The 14,429-nt window shown below is 42.9% G+C and overlaps 1 protein-coding gene across 2 annotated transcripts in view; it reads left to right on the forward strand.

Moving 5' to 3' along the window:
• Positions 1–14,429, forward strand: part of CACNA1S (calcium voltage-gated channel subunit alpha1 S) — a 2,360,423-nt gene that overhangs the window by 310,984 nt on the left and 2,035,010 nt on the right. For both annotated transcript variants that reach the window (XM_075352638.1, XM_075352639.1), the window contains exons 3-4: positions 4,654–4,759; positions 11,193–11,332. In XM_075352638.1, the coding sequence (XP_075208753.1) occupies positions 4,654–4,759; positions 11,193–11,332 (246 nt within the window). The remainder of the gene's footprint in view (positions 1–4,653; positions 4,760–11,192; positions 11,333–14,429) is intronic.

Here is a 14,429-nt window from a genome sequence, read left to right on the forward strand (position 1 = left end):
ATCACGCACGTGACTTCCGGTGGGTGCGGCGGTAAGTAAAAAACATGGCCACGCGCATATAGATCTTGCTGCCAGACTTTGGCAGCGAGATTTAAGGGGTTAAATGTTGCGAGTGGAAGCGATTCCACTCGCAACATGCAGGCACACATGTCAGCTGTTGAAAACAGCTGAGATGTGTGCTGACCGCCGCCGCCCGCCCGCGGCAGGGGGCGGGGCTTAACGGGACCCGCTCCATGACGGATATATCCGTCCATGGTCGTGAAGGGGTTAAAGAGATCGGGGATGAGTGGCAGAGGGTACTGATTCTTTACAGTGATAGCGTTAAGTTCATGGTAAGTCAATACAAGGTCTGAGGCCACCATCTTTTTTCTCCACAAAAAAGAATCCAGCACCGACTGGTGACCTGGATGGTCTGATAAACCCTCTCTGCAGACTGTCTGCTATATAATCTTTCATGGCCTGACATTCTGGACCAGAAAGATTATAAATCCTACTCTTGGGGAGTCGGGAATTGGGGACCAAATCTATGGGGCAGTCATAATCTCTGTGAGGAGGTAATTTTTCAGAGTCAGAAACAGAAAATACGTCAGCAAAATCCCTGAATACATGAGGTATGAGGACAGGTTCAGCTCTAGTCAGGTTAACAGATAACGACATACACGTCTCCTGACCCTCAGGGCTCCAGCGCACAATCTCACCCTGGTGCCAGTCTATGACCGGGTTATGTTTACGCAGCCATGTCATACCCAATACCACTGCTGCTGTCAGGTTCTCATGAACAAAAAATAACACTGACTCTACATGCAGAGCCCCAACAAGCATGGAGATTTCTGGAGTTACAAAGTTAACCACACCCTGAGTGAGAGGGGTATTATCAATTGCAGAGATTTTAATGGGAGAGTTCAGTCTCAGCAAAGGCAAACCCAGCTCTTTTGCTACATCAGAGTTTATAAAATTAGCCGCAGATCCACAATCAATAAAGGCCTGCAGCCACACAGCTTTTTCCCTGGTGAGACAATGAGACCGGTAACATTAACTTTATAGGGTCTGCAGGAACTACCTGGGCACCTGAGTGAGTATCCTGGGGCTCACTCAGATGCGGTTGCTGCTCTGGAAGCGATTGCCTCTGAGATCCAGGCTCTCCATGATGGTCTCCCCAACGTGATCTGCTCCCTTGACATCGACGGGACTCTGGACATGATGAGGGAGGTGTTGCAGGAACTTGAACTTGAGCAGACTGGAGCTCTTGCACCTGCTGTGTGAGTCCCCGAACCAAGCCAGACAGGGTCAGCACCTGGTCCATCACAGTTCTGAGAGGATGCCTTTTTTTTTTCGTGTGTTAGTGAGCCAGAGATAATGTAATGCCTGAGTGTAGCCACAGACTGACTGGCTGTAAGCGGAGTCTAGAGTAAGGCTGCTCACAAAGCAGGACCTCAAGAACTATGCAACCCTTTAACCCCTATACAGGGATGTGGAATTGCACAGAGCCGCAGAGATCACTACCTGTGGCAGGCTGTAGTCCGTGGTCGTAAGGCAGGGTCAAAAACCAGGAGATGCAAAACAGGAACAGAATCGGCAGGCAAGGGCGTAGTGAGGAGACAAAGCAGAGGTCAAATCCGGAACTGGCAGCAGGGTACAAAAACGACAGGCAGGAGGGTAGTCAACAACAAACAAAAGTCAGCGCACAGGAATCACAATACAAACCACACATGAGCCAGGAGTAAAGAACTATCTCTGGCAGTAGTCATGTGACAGGAGGGGAAATAAGAAGGGTGTGGTGTCTTCCCATTGGCTGCAGGTGAATGTTGGCAACATCAGCTGGAAGACAGGCCACCTACAGTCAGCCAGTGGTACTGCAGGTTCCAGGGAAACCCAGCTTAGTGGATGAGTGGAGCCTATGCTCCGCAGAGCCACGGGCAAAGACTCCTCTCCCTTCACCAGCACTATCCATGGTGGGAACATGGCGTCGTCTGGCCATCGGAGCAGAAGTCGCAGGAGCGGAATCTGGTGAGGACGTGACAGAATGTTACAGAGCCCACTTGAGAGCCCTAAGAAGTTTGAGATTTGAGGGCAGCCAGTGGCTTTTCCTACATTTGAGTAGAGGGCCACTGGAGTCGGTGGTGTTGGTGGAGGAGGAGCAGGGCAAGGTCAACATCCCAACAGACACATTGTAGCTGACATTTTAAAGTGCTGTCAAATATGTCCCAAAAAAGGAGGTGTGAGACAGACACCAATATAATGTATAAGTTACAGCCCTTTCTAATAGAAAAAGAATGAAAAATGTAAAAATCCGAAATGTGTGAACATATGCTAAAGTGGTTATTTTTGGAGGTCGGGGCTTGATTTGACTTTTTATTACAGTGATTAGGCACTAGAAACTGTTTCTTAGCAATTTCCCCTTTTATACTTTGGTTTGAGAGCTGTTCTGGTGACTAAGTAAACCCCGCGTGCTGCTCTGACCACGTTATTCAAAGACACCAGAAATTTAGTCAGGCACCTTTTACAGGCTGTGCCCATACTGTTTCAGCCTTTTCCTCAGTCACCACAGGCCACCGTTGGGTCCAACGTAAAATTATTCTGGTTTCCCATAGACTTACATTGGGGGTCTAATATTCGCGAATAGTCGAATATCGGCGAGGTTTTCGCCGGATATTTGGCGAAGCGAATATTAGGGTATTCGGTCATTACTAATTATTTTCCATTGTATGTACATTTTATATGGTTTTGGAGACAAAGGGAGGGTATCCTGCAGCTTAAAATCTTGTGAAAAACCTGGATTACGTTTGTACTTACCAGATGTTTGCAAAAACAAGATTCAGATCTAACTCAACAATAATTGCATTCCCCAGTGTTTATATTTCCTTGAAAATATATTTGTTTGTACTAAAAATTACTATATGTCAAAAATTCGTAGTGTCCTTTACTTTGTATAACAACTATGGTTATTATGTACTTGATATACAGTGCCTACAAGTAGTATTCAACCCCCTGCAGATTTAGCAGGTTTACACATTCGGAATTAACTTGGCATTGTGACATTTGGACTGTAGATCAGCCTGGAAGTGTGAAATGCACTGCAGCAAAAAAGAATGTTATTTATTTTTTTATTTTTTTTTAAAATTGTGAAAAGTTTATTCAGAGGGTTATTTATTTTTCAACCCCTCAAACCACAAGAATTCTGTTTGGTTCCCCTAAAGTATTAAGAAGTATTTCAGGCACAAAGAACAATGAGCTTCACATGTTTGGATTAATTATCTCTTTTTCCAGCCTTTTCTGACTAATTTAGACCCTCCCCAAACTTGTGAACAGCACTCATACTTGGTCAACATGGGAAAGACAAAGGAGCATTCCAAGGCCATCAGAGACAAGATCGTGGAGGGTCACAAGGCTGGCAAGGGGTACAAAACCCTTTCCAAGGAGTTGGGCCTACCTGTCTCCACTGTTGGGAGCATCATCCGGAAGTGGAAGGCTTATGGAACTACTGTTAGCCTTCCACGGCCTGGACAGCCTTTGAAAGTTTCCACCCGTGCCGAGGCCAGGCTTGTCCGAAGAGTCAAGGCTAACCCAAGGACAACAAGGAAGGAGCTCCGGGAAGATCTCATGGCAGTGGGGACATTGGTTTCAGTCAATACCATAAGTAACATACTCCACCGCAATGGTCTCCGTTCCAGACGAGCCCGTAAGGTACCTTTACTTTCAAAGCATCATGTCAAGGCTCGTCTACAGTTTTCTCATGATCACTTGGAGGACTCTGAGACAGACTGGTTCAAGGTTCTCTGGTCTGATGAGACAAAGATCGAGATCTTTGGTGCCAACCACACACGTGACGTTTGGAGACTGGATGGCACTGCATACGACCCCAAGAATACCATCCCTACAGTCAAGCATGGTGGTGGCAGCATCATGCTGTGGGGCTGTTTCTCAGCCAAGGGGCCTGGCCATCTGGTCCGCATCCATGGGAAGATGGATAGCACGGCCTACCTGGAGATTTTGGCAAAGAACCTCCGCTCCTCCATCAAGGATCTTAAGATGGGTCGTCATTTCATCTTCCAACAAGACAACGACCCAAAGCTCACAGCCAAGAAAACCAAGGCCTGGTTCAAGAGGGAAAAAATCAAGGTGTTGCAGTGGCCTAGTCAGTCTCCTGACCTTAACCCAATTGAAAACTTGTGGAAGGAGCTCAAGATTAAAGTCCACATGAGACACCCAAAGAACCTAGATAACTTGGAGAAGATCTGCATGGAGGAGTGGGCCAAGATAACTCCAGAGACCTGTGCCGGCCTGATCAGGTCTTATAAAAGACGATTATTAGCTGTAATTGCAAACAAGGGTTATTCCACAAAATATTAAACTTAGGGGTTGAATAATAATTGACCCACACTTTTATGTTGAAAATTTATTAAAATTTAACTGAGCAACATAACTTGTTGGTTTGTAAGATTTATGCATCTGTTAATAAATCCTGCTCTTGTTTGAAGTTTGCAGGCTCTAACTTATTTGCATCTTATCAAACCTGCTAAATCTGCAGGGTGTTGAAGACTACTTGTAGGCACTGTAACAGAAAATGATCTATGTTGTTCTGTTGTAGGTTTTAAATGTATATTTTTATTTATATATTCAATAACTTATTTCCTTTGACTTCTTTGACTCCAGACCATTTGAAATTATTATTCTTCTCACAATTTTTGCAAATTGTGTGGCACTAGCAGTCTTTTTACCAATGCCAGAAGATGATACTAATGCGACCAATGCTGTCTTGGTAATTATGTTTTTCAATACCCCAAAACCCCAAAGATTTGCAGTAGTAATTTCAATGAAAGGTGGTCATATAAAATATTGCCTCAAGGGAGTTGAATACAAATGCACGTCACAATTTTCAGAGTTATATTTTTATAATCTTTAGAGAACCATGCATCTTTTCGTTTACACTTCACAAAGAAGTGCTACTTTGTTTTGGTATATCACATAAAATCCCAATATAAAATACATTTAATTTTGTGGGTGTAACGTGAAAACATGTCAGAGTTCATGGGGGTATGAATATTTTTTCAAGGTACGGGCAGCATGTACCTGACACTAGCTGCATTATGTCAACCATATATGTTTAACTTTAAAATGTTGCAGTGTATAAAATGTACAGTCATGGCCAAAAGTTTTGAGAATGCTACAAATATTAATTTTTACAAAGTCTACTGCTTAAGTTTTTCTAATGGCAATTTGCATATGCTGCAGAATGTCATAAAGAGTGATCAGCTTAACAGCAATTACTTGCAAAGTCAATATTGGCTAAGAAAATGAACTTTAACCCCCAAAACACATTTCAACATCATTGCATTCCTGCCTTAAAAGGAGCAGCTAACATTGTTTTAGTGATTCTTCCATTAACACAGGTGTGGGTGTTGATGAGGACAGGGCTGGCGATCAATCAGTCATGATTAAGTAAGAATGACACCACTGGACACTTTAAAAGGAGGCTGGTGCTTGGTATCATTGTTTCTCTTCAGTTAACCATGGTTATCTTAAAAGAAACACGTGCAGACATCATTGCTCTGCACAAAAATGGCCTAACAGGGAAGAGTATTGCAGCTACAAAGATTGCAGCTCAGTCAACAATCTATCGCATCATCAAGAACTTCAAGGAGAGAGCTTCCATTGTTGCCAAAAAGGCTCCAGGGTGCCCAAGAAGGACCAGCAAACGCCAGGACCGTATCTTAAAGCTGTTTCTGCTGCGGGATCGAACTATCAGCAGTGTCAAGCTAGCTCAGCAATGGCAGCAGGCTGGTGTGAGTGATTCTGCACGCACTGTGAGGCGAAGACTCTTTGAGCAAGGCCTGGTTTCAAGGAGGGCAGCAAAGAAGCCACTTCTCTCCAGAAAAAACATCAAGGACCGACTGATATTCTGCAAAAGGTACAGGGAGTGGACTGCTGAGGACTGGGGGTAAAGTCATTTTCTCAGATGAATCCCCTTTTCGATTGTTTGGGACATCTGGAAAACAGCTTATTAGGAGAAGAAGAGGTGAGCAATACCACCAGTCTTGTCTCATGCCAACTGTTAAGCATCCTGAAACGATTCATGTGTGGGGTTGCTTCTCAGCCAAGGGAATCGGCTCACTCACAGTCTTGCCTAAAAATGAATAAAGAATGGTACCAGAATGTCCTCCAAGAGCAACTTCTCCCAACTGTCCAAAAGCAGTTTGGCGCCCAACATTGCCTTTTCCAGCATGATGGAGCACCTTGCCATAAAGCAAAGGTGATCACTAAATGGCTCATGGAACAAAACATAGAGATTTTGGGTCCATGGCCTGGAAACTCCCCAGATCTTAATCCCATTGAGAACTTGTGGGCAATCATCAAGAGACGCGTGGACAAACAAAAACCAACAAATTCTGGCAAAATACAAGCATTGCTTATGCAAGAATGGACAGCTATCAGTCAGGATTTGATCCAGAAGTTGATTGAGAGCATGCCAGGGAGAATTGCAGAGGTCCTGAAGAAGAAGGGTCAACACTGCAAATATTGACTTGCTGCATTAACTCATTCTAACAGTCAATATAACCTTTTGGTACTCATAATATGATTGCAATTATATTTCTGTATGTGATGTAAACATCAGACAAACACAATTAAAAACCAGAGGGCAACAGATCATGTAAAAATATAATTTTTGTGTCATTCTCAAAACGTTTGGCCATGACTGTAGTTTAATACCACTTGGGATCGGGCTGCATGAGAGACTAGTTGGATAGGTGGGTTCTCAGCAGCTTCTATCTATGTTTGCTGAGGCTAGTGTAAATACTACCTAATTCATAGGTTTTAGTGGTTATCATATTGGTGTTCTGCTCCTCCTGCTCCCTAAATGGATGCTACAGGAAAAAGGAAATGTATCGATTAGACTCTTCGCCTGTGGAGGCCAACTTGGAAACAGGAGGAAAGGAACTCAGATCTGGGCAATTGAAGCAGTGAGAGGCAAACACAGAGCACCGACTAGGGTGAATATGTGTAAGAATTATATACGATTCAGACACAGTAAAGAGAGTGGTTTTAAGTCCTTATTAACACAACAGGTTTTCTTATCTATGTGTTGTCCATTTTTTTTAAATTTACCTTTACTGACAGCTCATTGACCTATACAAGTCAATGGTGCTATTCACACAATTTTCCCAGACCGGTCTGCATGTTCTAACATGCTTTGTTAACATGGATTAGTGAGAAAAATGGATGTCACACTGGATTAATTTGTTGTTTTTTTTTAATTTATTTTTCACTGATCAGTTTTTTACTAAGGCCCCCTTAACACGTCAGTGACTCTGGTACATATGTTGCAGTTTTTATACATACCAGAATCACGGACATACATTGATTAAAATCAATGGGTTTGCGCACACATCAGTGATTTTTCACTGACCGTGTCTCCATGCAGCTAACACGCGTATCTGTCCGTGTGTTCCGCTCAGAGACAAGTCTATTTGTTTCTAGCATCACTGATGTCCCACGGACCACACAGTGATGTGATCCGTGAAACACATACCAGAAAAACATGGACATTTAAAATAAAAAGCTTTTTATACTCCCCTGTCTCCAGCGATGATGTATTCAGCCGCTGCTAACTGCTGCTTCGAAGCTGGCTAATTACGCTCATACATATCCACTGCACAGTCGACCCAGAAGAAACAGCAGAGGGGAGAAAGCAGCGGGCGGACACAGCATCGCGGGAGAGATCAGCACCACAGACAGCAGTGGTGTGGACAGATGAGTATAATTGCCTGATCTCCGTGTATTATCATGGATAGCATACTGAGATATCAAAATAACGGCACATGGAGGAACATACGCACCTTTATCACGTCAGTAAAAAACACGTGTTTTTCACTGACGTGTAAAGGGGGCTTAAGGCAGTATCGGACATACAGTATATTATAATTGTAGGTTAACCCAGCTAAAGCCATCAGATAGAGTATATCAATTTAGGTTGGAGTTGCCGTTTTCTGCATTGAGATATCTTGCTGTTGTACAGTAAGTGTGTTGAGTTAAAAATGGTACATCAGTATATGCAGGTACATTGCAATAAATTAGAATATCATCAAAAAGATAATTTATTTCAGTAATTCAGTACAAAAAGGGAAACACATGTATTATATAGAGTCATTACAAACAAAGTGATCTATTTTAAGTGTTTATTTCTGTTAATGTTGATGATTTTGGCTTACAGCCAATGAAAACCCAAAAGTCATTATCTCTGAAAATTAGAATATTATATAAGACCAATTGAAGAAATAATTTTTAACTCAGAAATGTTGACCTAATGAAAAGTATATACAGTAAATGCACCCAATACTTCGTCGGGACTCCTTTTGCATGAATTACTGCATCAATGCGGCATGGCATGGAGGTGATCAGTCTGTGGCACTGCTGAAGTGTCATGGAACCCCAGTTTGCTTTGATAGCAGCCTTCAGCTCATCTGCATTGTTGGGTCTGGTGTTTCTCATCTTCCTTTTGACAATACCCCATAAATTATCTTTGGGGTTTAGGTTTGCTGGCCAATCAAGCACAATGATACTGTGGTTATTAAACCAGGTATTGGTACTTTTGGCAGTGTAGACAGGTGCAAAGTTCTGCTGGGAAATGAATTTTCCATCTCCAAAAAGCTTGTCAGCAGAGTGAAACATGAAGTGCTCTACAATTTCCTGGTGGACGGCTGCGCTGACTTTGTTCTTGATAAAGCACAGGGGACCCACACTAGCAGATCACATGGCTCCCCAAACCATCACTGATTGTGGAAACTTGACACTAGACCTCAAGCAGCTTTGATAAAATGCCTCTCCACTCTTCCTCCAGACTTCGGGGCCTTGATTTCCAAATGAAATGCAAAATTTATTTTCATCTGAAAACAACACCTTGGACCACTAAGCAACAGACCAGTTCTTTTCTCCTTGGCCCACGTCAGATGCTTCTGTAATTGTCTTTTGGTCATGAGTGGTTTGACGCAAGGAATGCGACAGTCGTAGCCCATGTCCTGGATACATCTGTGTGTGGTCTCTCTTGAAGTATTGACTCCAGCAGCAGTCCACTCCTTGTGTATCACCCCCAATTTTTTTAATGAACTTTTGTTAACAATCCTACCAAGGCTGTGGTTATCCTGGTTGCTCATGTGCCATCCCTAGTAGACCTTTGATGTCATGGTGGTGGCTCCGAGTGGCGATGTGGCCGCACTGGGCACGTGCATCAGGCTTTTGTAATGGGGACTTAAAAATAATATGAAAAAGGGGAAAAGAAAACTAAAATAAATAAATTAATAGTTTCTGACGCCAGTTGGGATGTTCGGCTTTGGTGTGGCCGGGCACTGCTGGAGGTCCCAAGGAGTTAGGTGGTGATGTGTAGTGCCAGAGGGTTGTTCTCTAATCCCCCCAACTAGGGCTGGTTCCTGGGGATGTTGAGGTAGGGATGGCGCAGCAGAGATTAATTCAGCCAGAGACAGGACAGCAGCTTTTACCTTTTTACTGGAGCTCAGCAGAACCTTCCAGAATGTTTCTCACAACCGTTACAAGGATGGTGTCTTTTCCTTTCCTAATGAGAGTTGGCTTCTCTGCTGTGTGGTGGTAGTGTACTCTTCCTGCTACTATTTCCCTACCTAGGAATAGGTATCCTGGGATTTCAAAGACAAGAGCAATCTGGATTTTTAGTTCATTTTGGTGAGCAGGCGACTTGAATCATGAAGGAAAATTCACTATTTCTCCAAGAAAATTCCAGACTCAAACGTGTCACTGTGCTCCCAGGCAATTCACTGCTCCTTATAAAACGGCCAATAGCAGTCTCTCAGTCTGCCACTGAAATTGAAAGTCCTTGTGGCCTAGGGACTGATACCCTGCCAATGTGTAGCTGGCCCCTCCAGACGTTTTAGCAGCCACCTCAGGACAGGGTCATCTCCATGTTACACTCCTCACTTCACCTCACAGCGACTTCAACTTCAACTCTGACTTAACTTACCTCAGACCTAAGCTCCTGCCCTATCTGCTTCTAGGGCGCACACTCTACCATTGGTTTTATCTCAAGTGAACAGCCCCAGTATGGAGTGTGGGCAAATGTGTGTTTGTAGTGAACAGCAGAGAAAACCAAATCTCATTAAAGCTAACAATACATGTTATACAGATTGAAATACACATGCAGTTATTATTTGTGGTGACTAGGCACAGGGCGCCACACTTATGCACCTTTTTCTACCACACGTTTTCCCTCCACTCAAACTTTCCATTAATATGCTTGGATACAGCACTCTGTGAACAGCAATGACCTTTTGTGGCTTACCCTCCTTGAGGAGTGTGTCAATGACTGCCTTCTGGACATCTGTCAAATCAGCAGTCTTCCCCATGATTGTGTAGCCTGCTGAACCAGACTAAAGGACCATTTTAAATGCTTACAAAGCCTTTGCAGGTGATTTGTGATAATTATTCTGATTTTCTGAGATAATGACTTTTGGATATTCATTGGCTGTAAGTCATAATCATAAACATTAACATAAATAAACACTTGAAATAGATAAATCTGTTTGTAATGACTCTATATGATATATGCATTTCCCTTTTTGTACTGAATTACTGAAATAAATTCACTTTTTGATGATAATCTAATTTATTGAGATGGACCTGTAGTACGGTGTATAGTACAACTGTATAGCAGCTAACTGAAATATGCTCAACTTTACCTAGCAAAAATGCCTAGCTCGCAGAAGGTACATACACAACATAAAGAAAAGTGCAATACAAATGTTTGCGGGAGAACAGCCTTCTCTGTATCCCTTTGAATAGCTACCTACTGGTAGGTCTCCTTTTTATGATTCATTCATTCCACAGAGATGGAGATGCATTGATCAGATGTTGTTAGCATACACAACAAAATCTATAATGGGTCATTGTTCAATCAGAATGTTGCCTAATCTAGTGTGTGCTTGTGAATATCATTCATGTGAATAGGCCCTTAGTCAAACTTTGTACAAGACTTTTTTTAGATAATGGTGGGAGCTAAACCATTTTAAAGGGATTCAACAATGTGGCAATAAACTTGGGAAACATATTTTAGTCACAAAAAGAGAAATGTATATATTCTTATGTAACATAAAATCTTTATCAAAACTATAGGTAGTTTTCTCATAATACCTTTCAAATCTTATTTTCTGTTATGTGCCTTTATTTTATAGGAAAAGGTTGAGTATATATTTCTGTTTATTTTCACAATTGAAGCATTTTTGAAGATTGTAGCATATGGATTCATATTACATACAGATGCCTATCTGCGCAATGGCTGGAATATCCTTGACTTCACCATTGTATCTGTAGGGTAAGTGATGAACCACATTTTGTATTTTGTAATTCTTATTTTCTTATGTTACATAAAGACAATGGCAATATGTAAATTAACATTAAAAGAATCCAATTTAACATTGTACAGCAATCTGTTGAAAAATTTTTATCCTTTTTTTTAGTATTGGCGATGAAAAAAAACCAGCAAACACTCATTTCTTTTTGTGTTTGCAGTTTTAACGCCAGTTGTGTAATACTTTTCTTTCTTCTGCTCTCTTTTCAAACTTACCAGCGCCCTGTGGTTGCATCTGCAGGGGCTATGATGAGGTCGCAGAGGTATATTTTTCTCTCTGTCAAATTTCTTAAATGCTGTGGTCATTATTGACCATGTTATCTAAGAAGTTAAAATGCGAGTGTACAAGTTATTTATGATTCGGACATTTGCTGTAGTAGGAGGACTGTGTATATCATTCTTGTTCCTGGCACTGATCTCAAGGGCTTACTTACTGTACCGATGATAGTATATAATGTTGATGGAGTTTGTATTTCCCTAAGATTTTTGGTTAAGTTCAGTGGACAAAGGGCTTATTCAGATGACTGGTTCAAGTGCTGTATCTGTGCGTGACGGACCATTTGTAGGTAATATGCTAATACACATGGGTGAATTTACATGCTCACCATCAAAAAAAATTGAGTAAGCACTTTTATGGTCCTTTTTACAGACCGGAATGGTACATACAATAATAAGAGGCTTCTGTACTTTTTGGGGATGTGGAAGAGCTGTCAACAGCGCAGGAGGTCTCATACCAGCCCCTACAAGAAAGCAATAATAGCAGTATGTGAGATTTAAAACTTAGCTTTAATATTTACTATAATACAAGTCCCAATTTTTGCTCGCGAAAGAAAACAAATATGTAACAATGCACATACAAATATATATAAACCTCTTTGGATTGTCAGGGGATATAGAAATGGATGAGATATAATTACAAAAAGGTAGAACGTGAACTCACCATTGAAATGTGAAGTCCAGCACGCACAGAACTGTAGTGAGACCAAAACTTGCAGTGTAAAATAAAGGACATAGGTTCCAGTGTAGCATTGTGTCCCTGCACCCCTTGCTCTCCCCGCACTGTCACTCACCACCATGGTTGACTTCCTCTACGCGGCATGGCGTCCCTGAGCTCCTCCACATAGGTTCCTCCACCTTCCCCCTCCCAGAGTCTGCATGCACGTTACAGGGGAGCGCTCCTAGGGAGTGTGCGGGCACCAATGCCCCTCTGTTAAGGAACCAGCATGCCATTCCTAGGAAGTGCCTCTCAGCCTATTGCTGAGAGGCACTGGGTACGTAATGCATGCACCCACTAGGGGAGGTGCCTACTCAACACCCTAGGTTTAGTCAGATGAGTTCTGTCCGTCCCGTCTGGTCCTATCCCATCCTGCACTTGTCCTGCCCTGTACCTGTTCCCAGCCCCTCTTGCCTAGTGACACCTGGTTATGTTCCTGTCCTGCCCTGTACCAGGTCCCCCAGCCCATCCTGTCTCTAGTTCCAGTCCTATTACTGCTTGTACCTGGTCCCAGCCTGTGCTGCCCTATTGACCCCTGGTTCCAGTCCTGTTCCTGCCTGTACCTGCTACCAGTCCATCCTGCCTTGCTGGTGCTAGAGACTCTGCCTGTCCATCCTGCCTGTGCTGTCTGCCTTAAGCCACCCTTGTGGTCCCTGTCTGCATCCTATGTAAGGGTAGGCCCAGGGGTCTCCCTGTGGTTCAGTGAGTCCACTCTTGCTCATCCCTGGTGGTGAGTGTTACAGTTTGAACAGCCCACGGAGTCCGCTGACTGTTTTTTTTCCTTCAGCCTTAAATTTGCTCTGTGATGGAAGTTCCCCAAGTGAAAAAACTTGTCGGTCTAGCGCCATCTTTACTCTTTACAGAGGCCTTTTGTTTTTCTGAATCCTGTTTCTGCTCCTGTTCCTAAACTTATAGAAGTGACTAGCATCCATATGGCTGAAAAACTATGTGAGAATCTTCAAGCCAAGGTTCAATGTGAAGCTGCTGTGGTGCATCTCCAAACTCCCATCCGATGCATTCTGCAGCCTTTGTCAGTTGACTGCGTGGAAACCTCCATCTGATGCCTTCTGAAGCCTTTTTCCTTGTCGCACGTGGATGTAATGCTCCAATCTGAAATAGGATGACTCATTCCTGAACCTATGGCCAGTCTCGTTCAACAAGCTGTGGTGGTGCATCTGTAAACTCGAATCCAATGCCCTCTGAAGCCTTTTTTAGTGTCTTGTATGGAAACACCCATCTAATGCCTTCTGAAGCCTTTGTCGGTGTCATGCATGGATGAAATGCTCCAATTCTTACCTGGACTCTTCGTTTCTGAACCTGTGGTGCATCTCCAAACTCTCACCTGGTGCCTTTCTGAAGACTTTGTTGGTGTCATGCATGGAAACTCCCATCTGATATCTTCTGAAGCCATTGTCGGTGTCGTGTATAGATGGAATATTCCAATCGGAATCCGGTCACTTCATTCCTGAACCTATAGTGCATCTCCAAGCTCCCATCCGATGCTTCCTGGAGCTCCTGTTGATGATGTTGTGTGTGGATGGAATGCCCCAGTGTGAACCCAGATGCCTCATTCCTGAATCTGTGGGAGATACCCATTCAGAAAAGATCTCCCTTTTTGTTTTGTCCTGTCTGTCTTGTCTGTTTTTTCTAGGTTTGCTGTTATGGTCAGGAGACCGCTGACATTCCCGTAGATATCCCATTCAAGGGAAAACACCATCTCTTATCCAGAGAAAGTGGCAACCCAAAAACTAAGATCCATTACCCCAAAAAGTCCAGGAGGAAAAACCTGGAAAACCCAGAAAAAAAAGAGCACAAGAGTAGTTGGTAACTAACAGGCGGCAACCTTCTGACTATTTAAACACAACTACAAATAGCAGTGAGACTTGAAAGATGTGGGCTGAACCCAATCATGGATAGCCTGAACATTAACCGGATCCATCCCATTTGAAGACGGGGACAAAATATATCCAAAAATGAAATGTTTTGTACAACAATGACATTTAGATACAACGCATTTTCCCTGAGTACCTGAAAGACAGTACGAACCTGTCTGACATGAGACACCCA

The sequence above is a fragment of the Anomaloglossus baeobatrachus genome, chromosome 1 (genome assembly GCF_048569485.1).
Source record: "Anomaloglossus baeobatrachus isolate aAnoBae1 chromosome 1, aAnoBae1.hap1, whole genome shotgun sequence".
NCBI lineage: Eukaryota > Metazoa > Chordata > Amphibia > Anura > Aromobatidae > Anomaloglossus > Anomaloglossus baeobatrachus.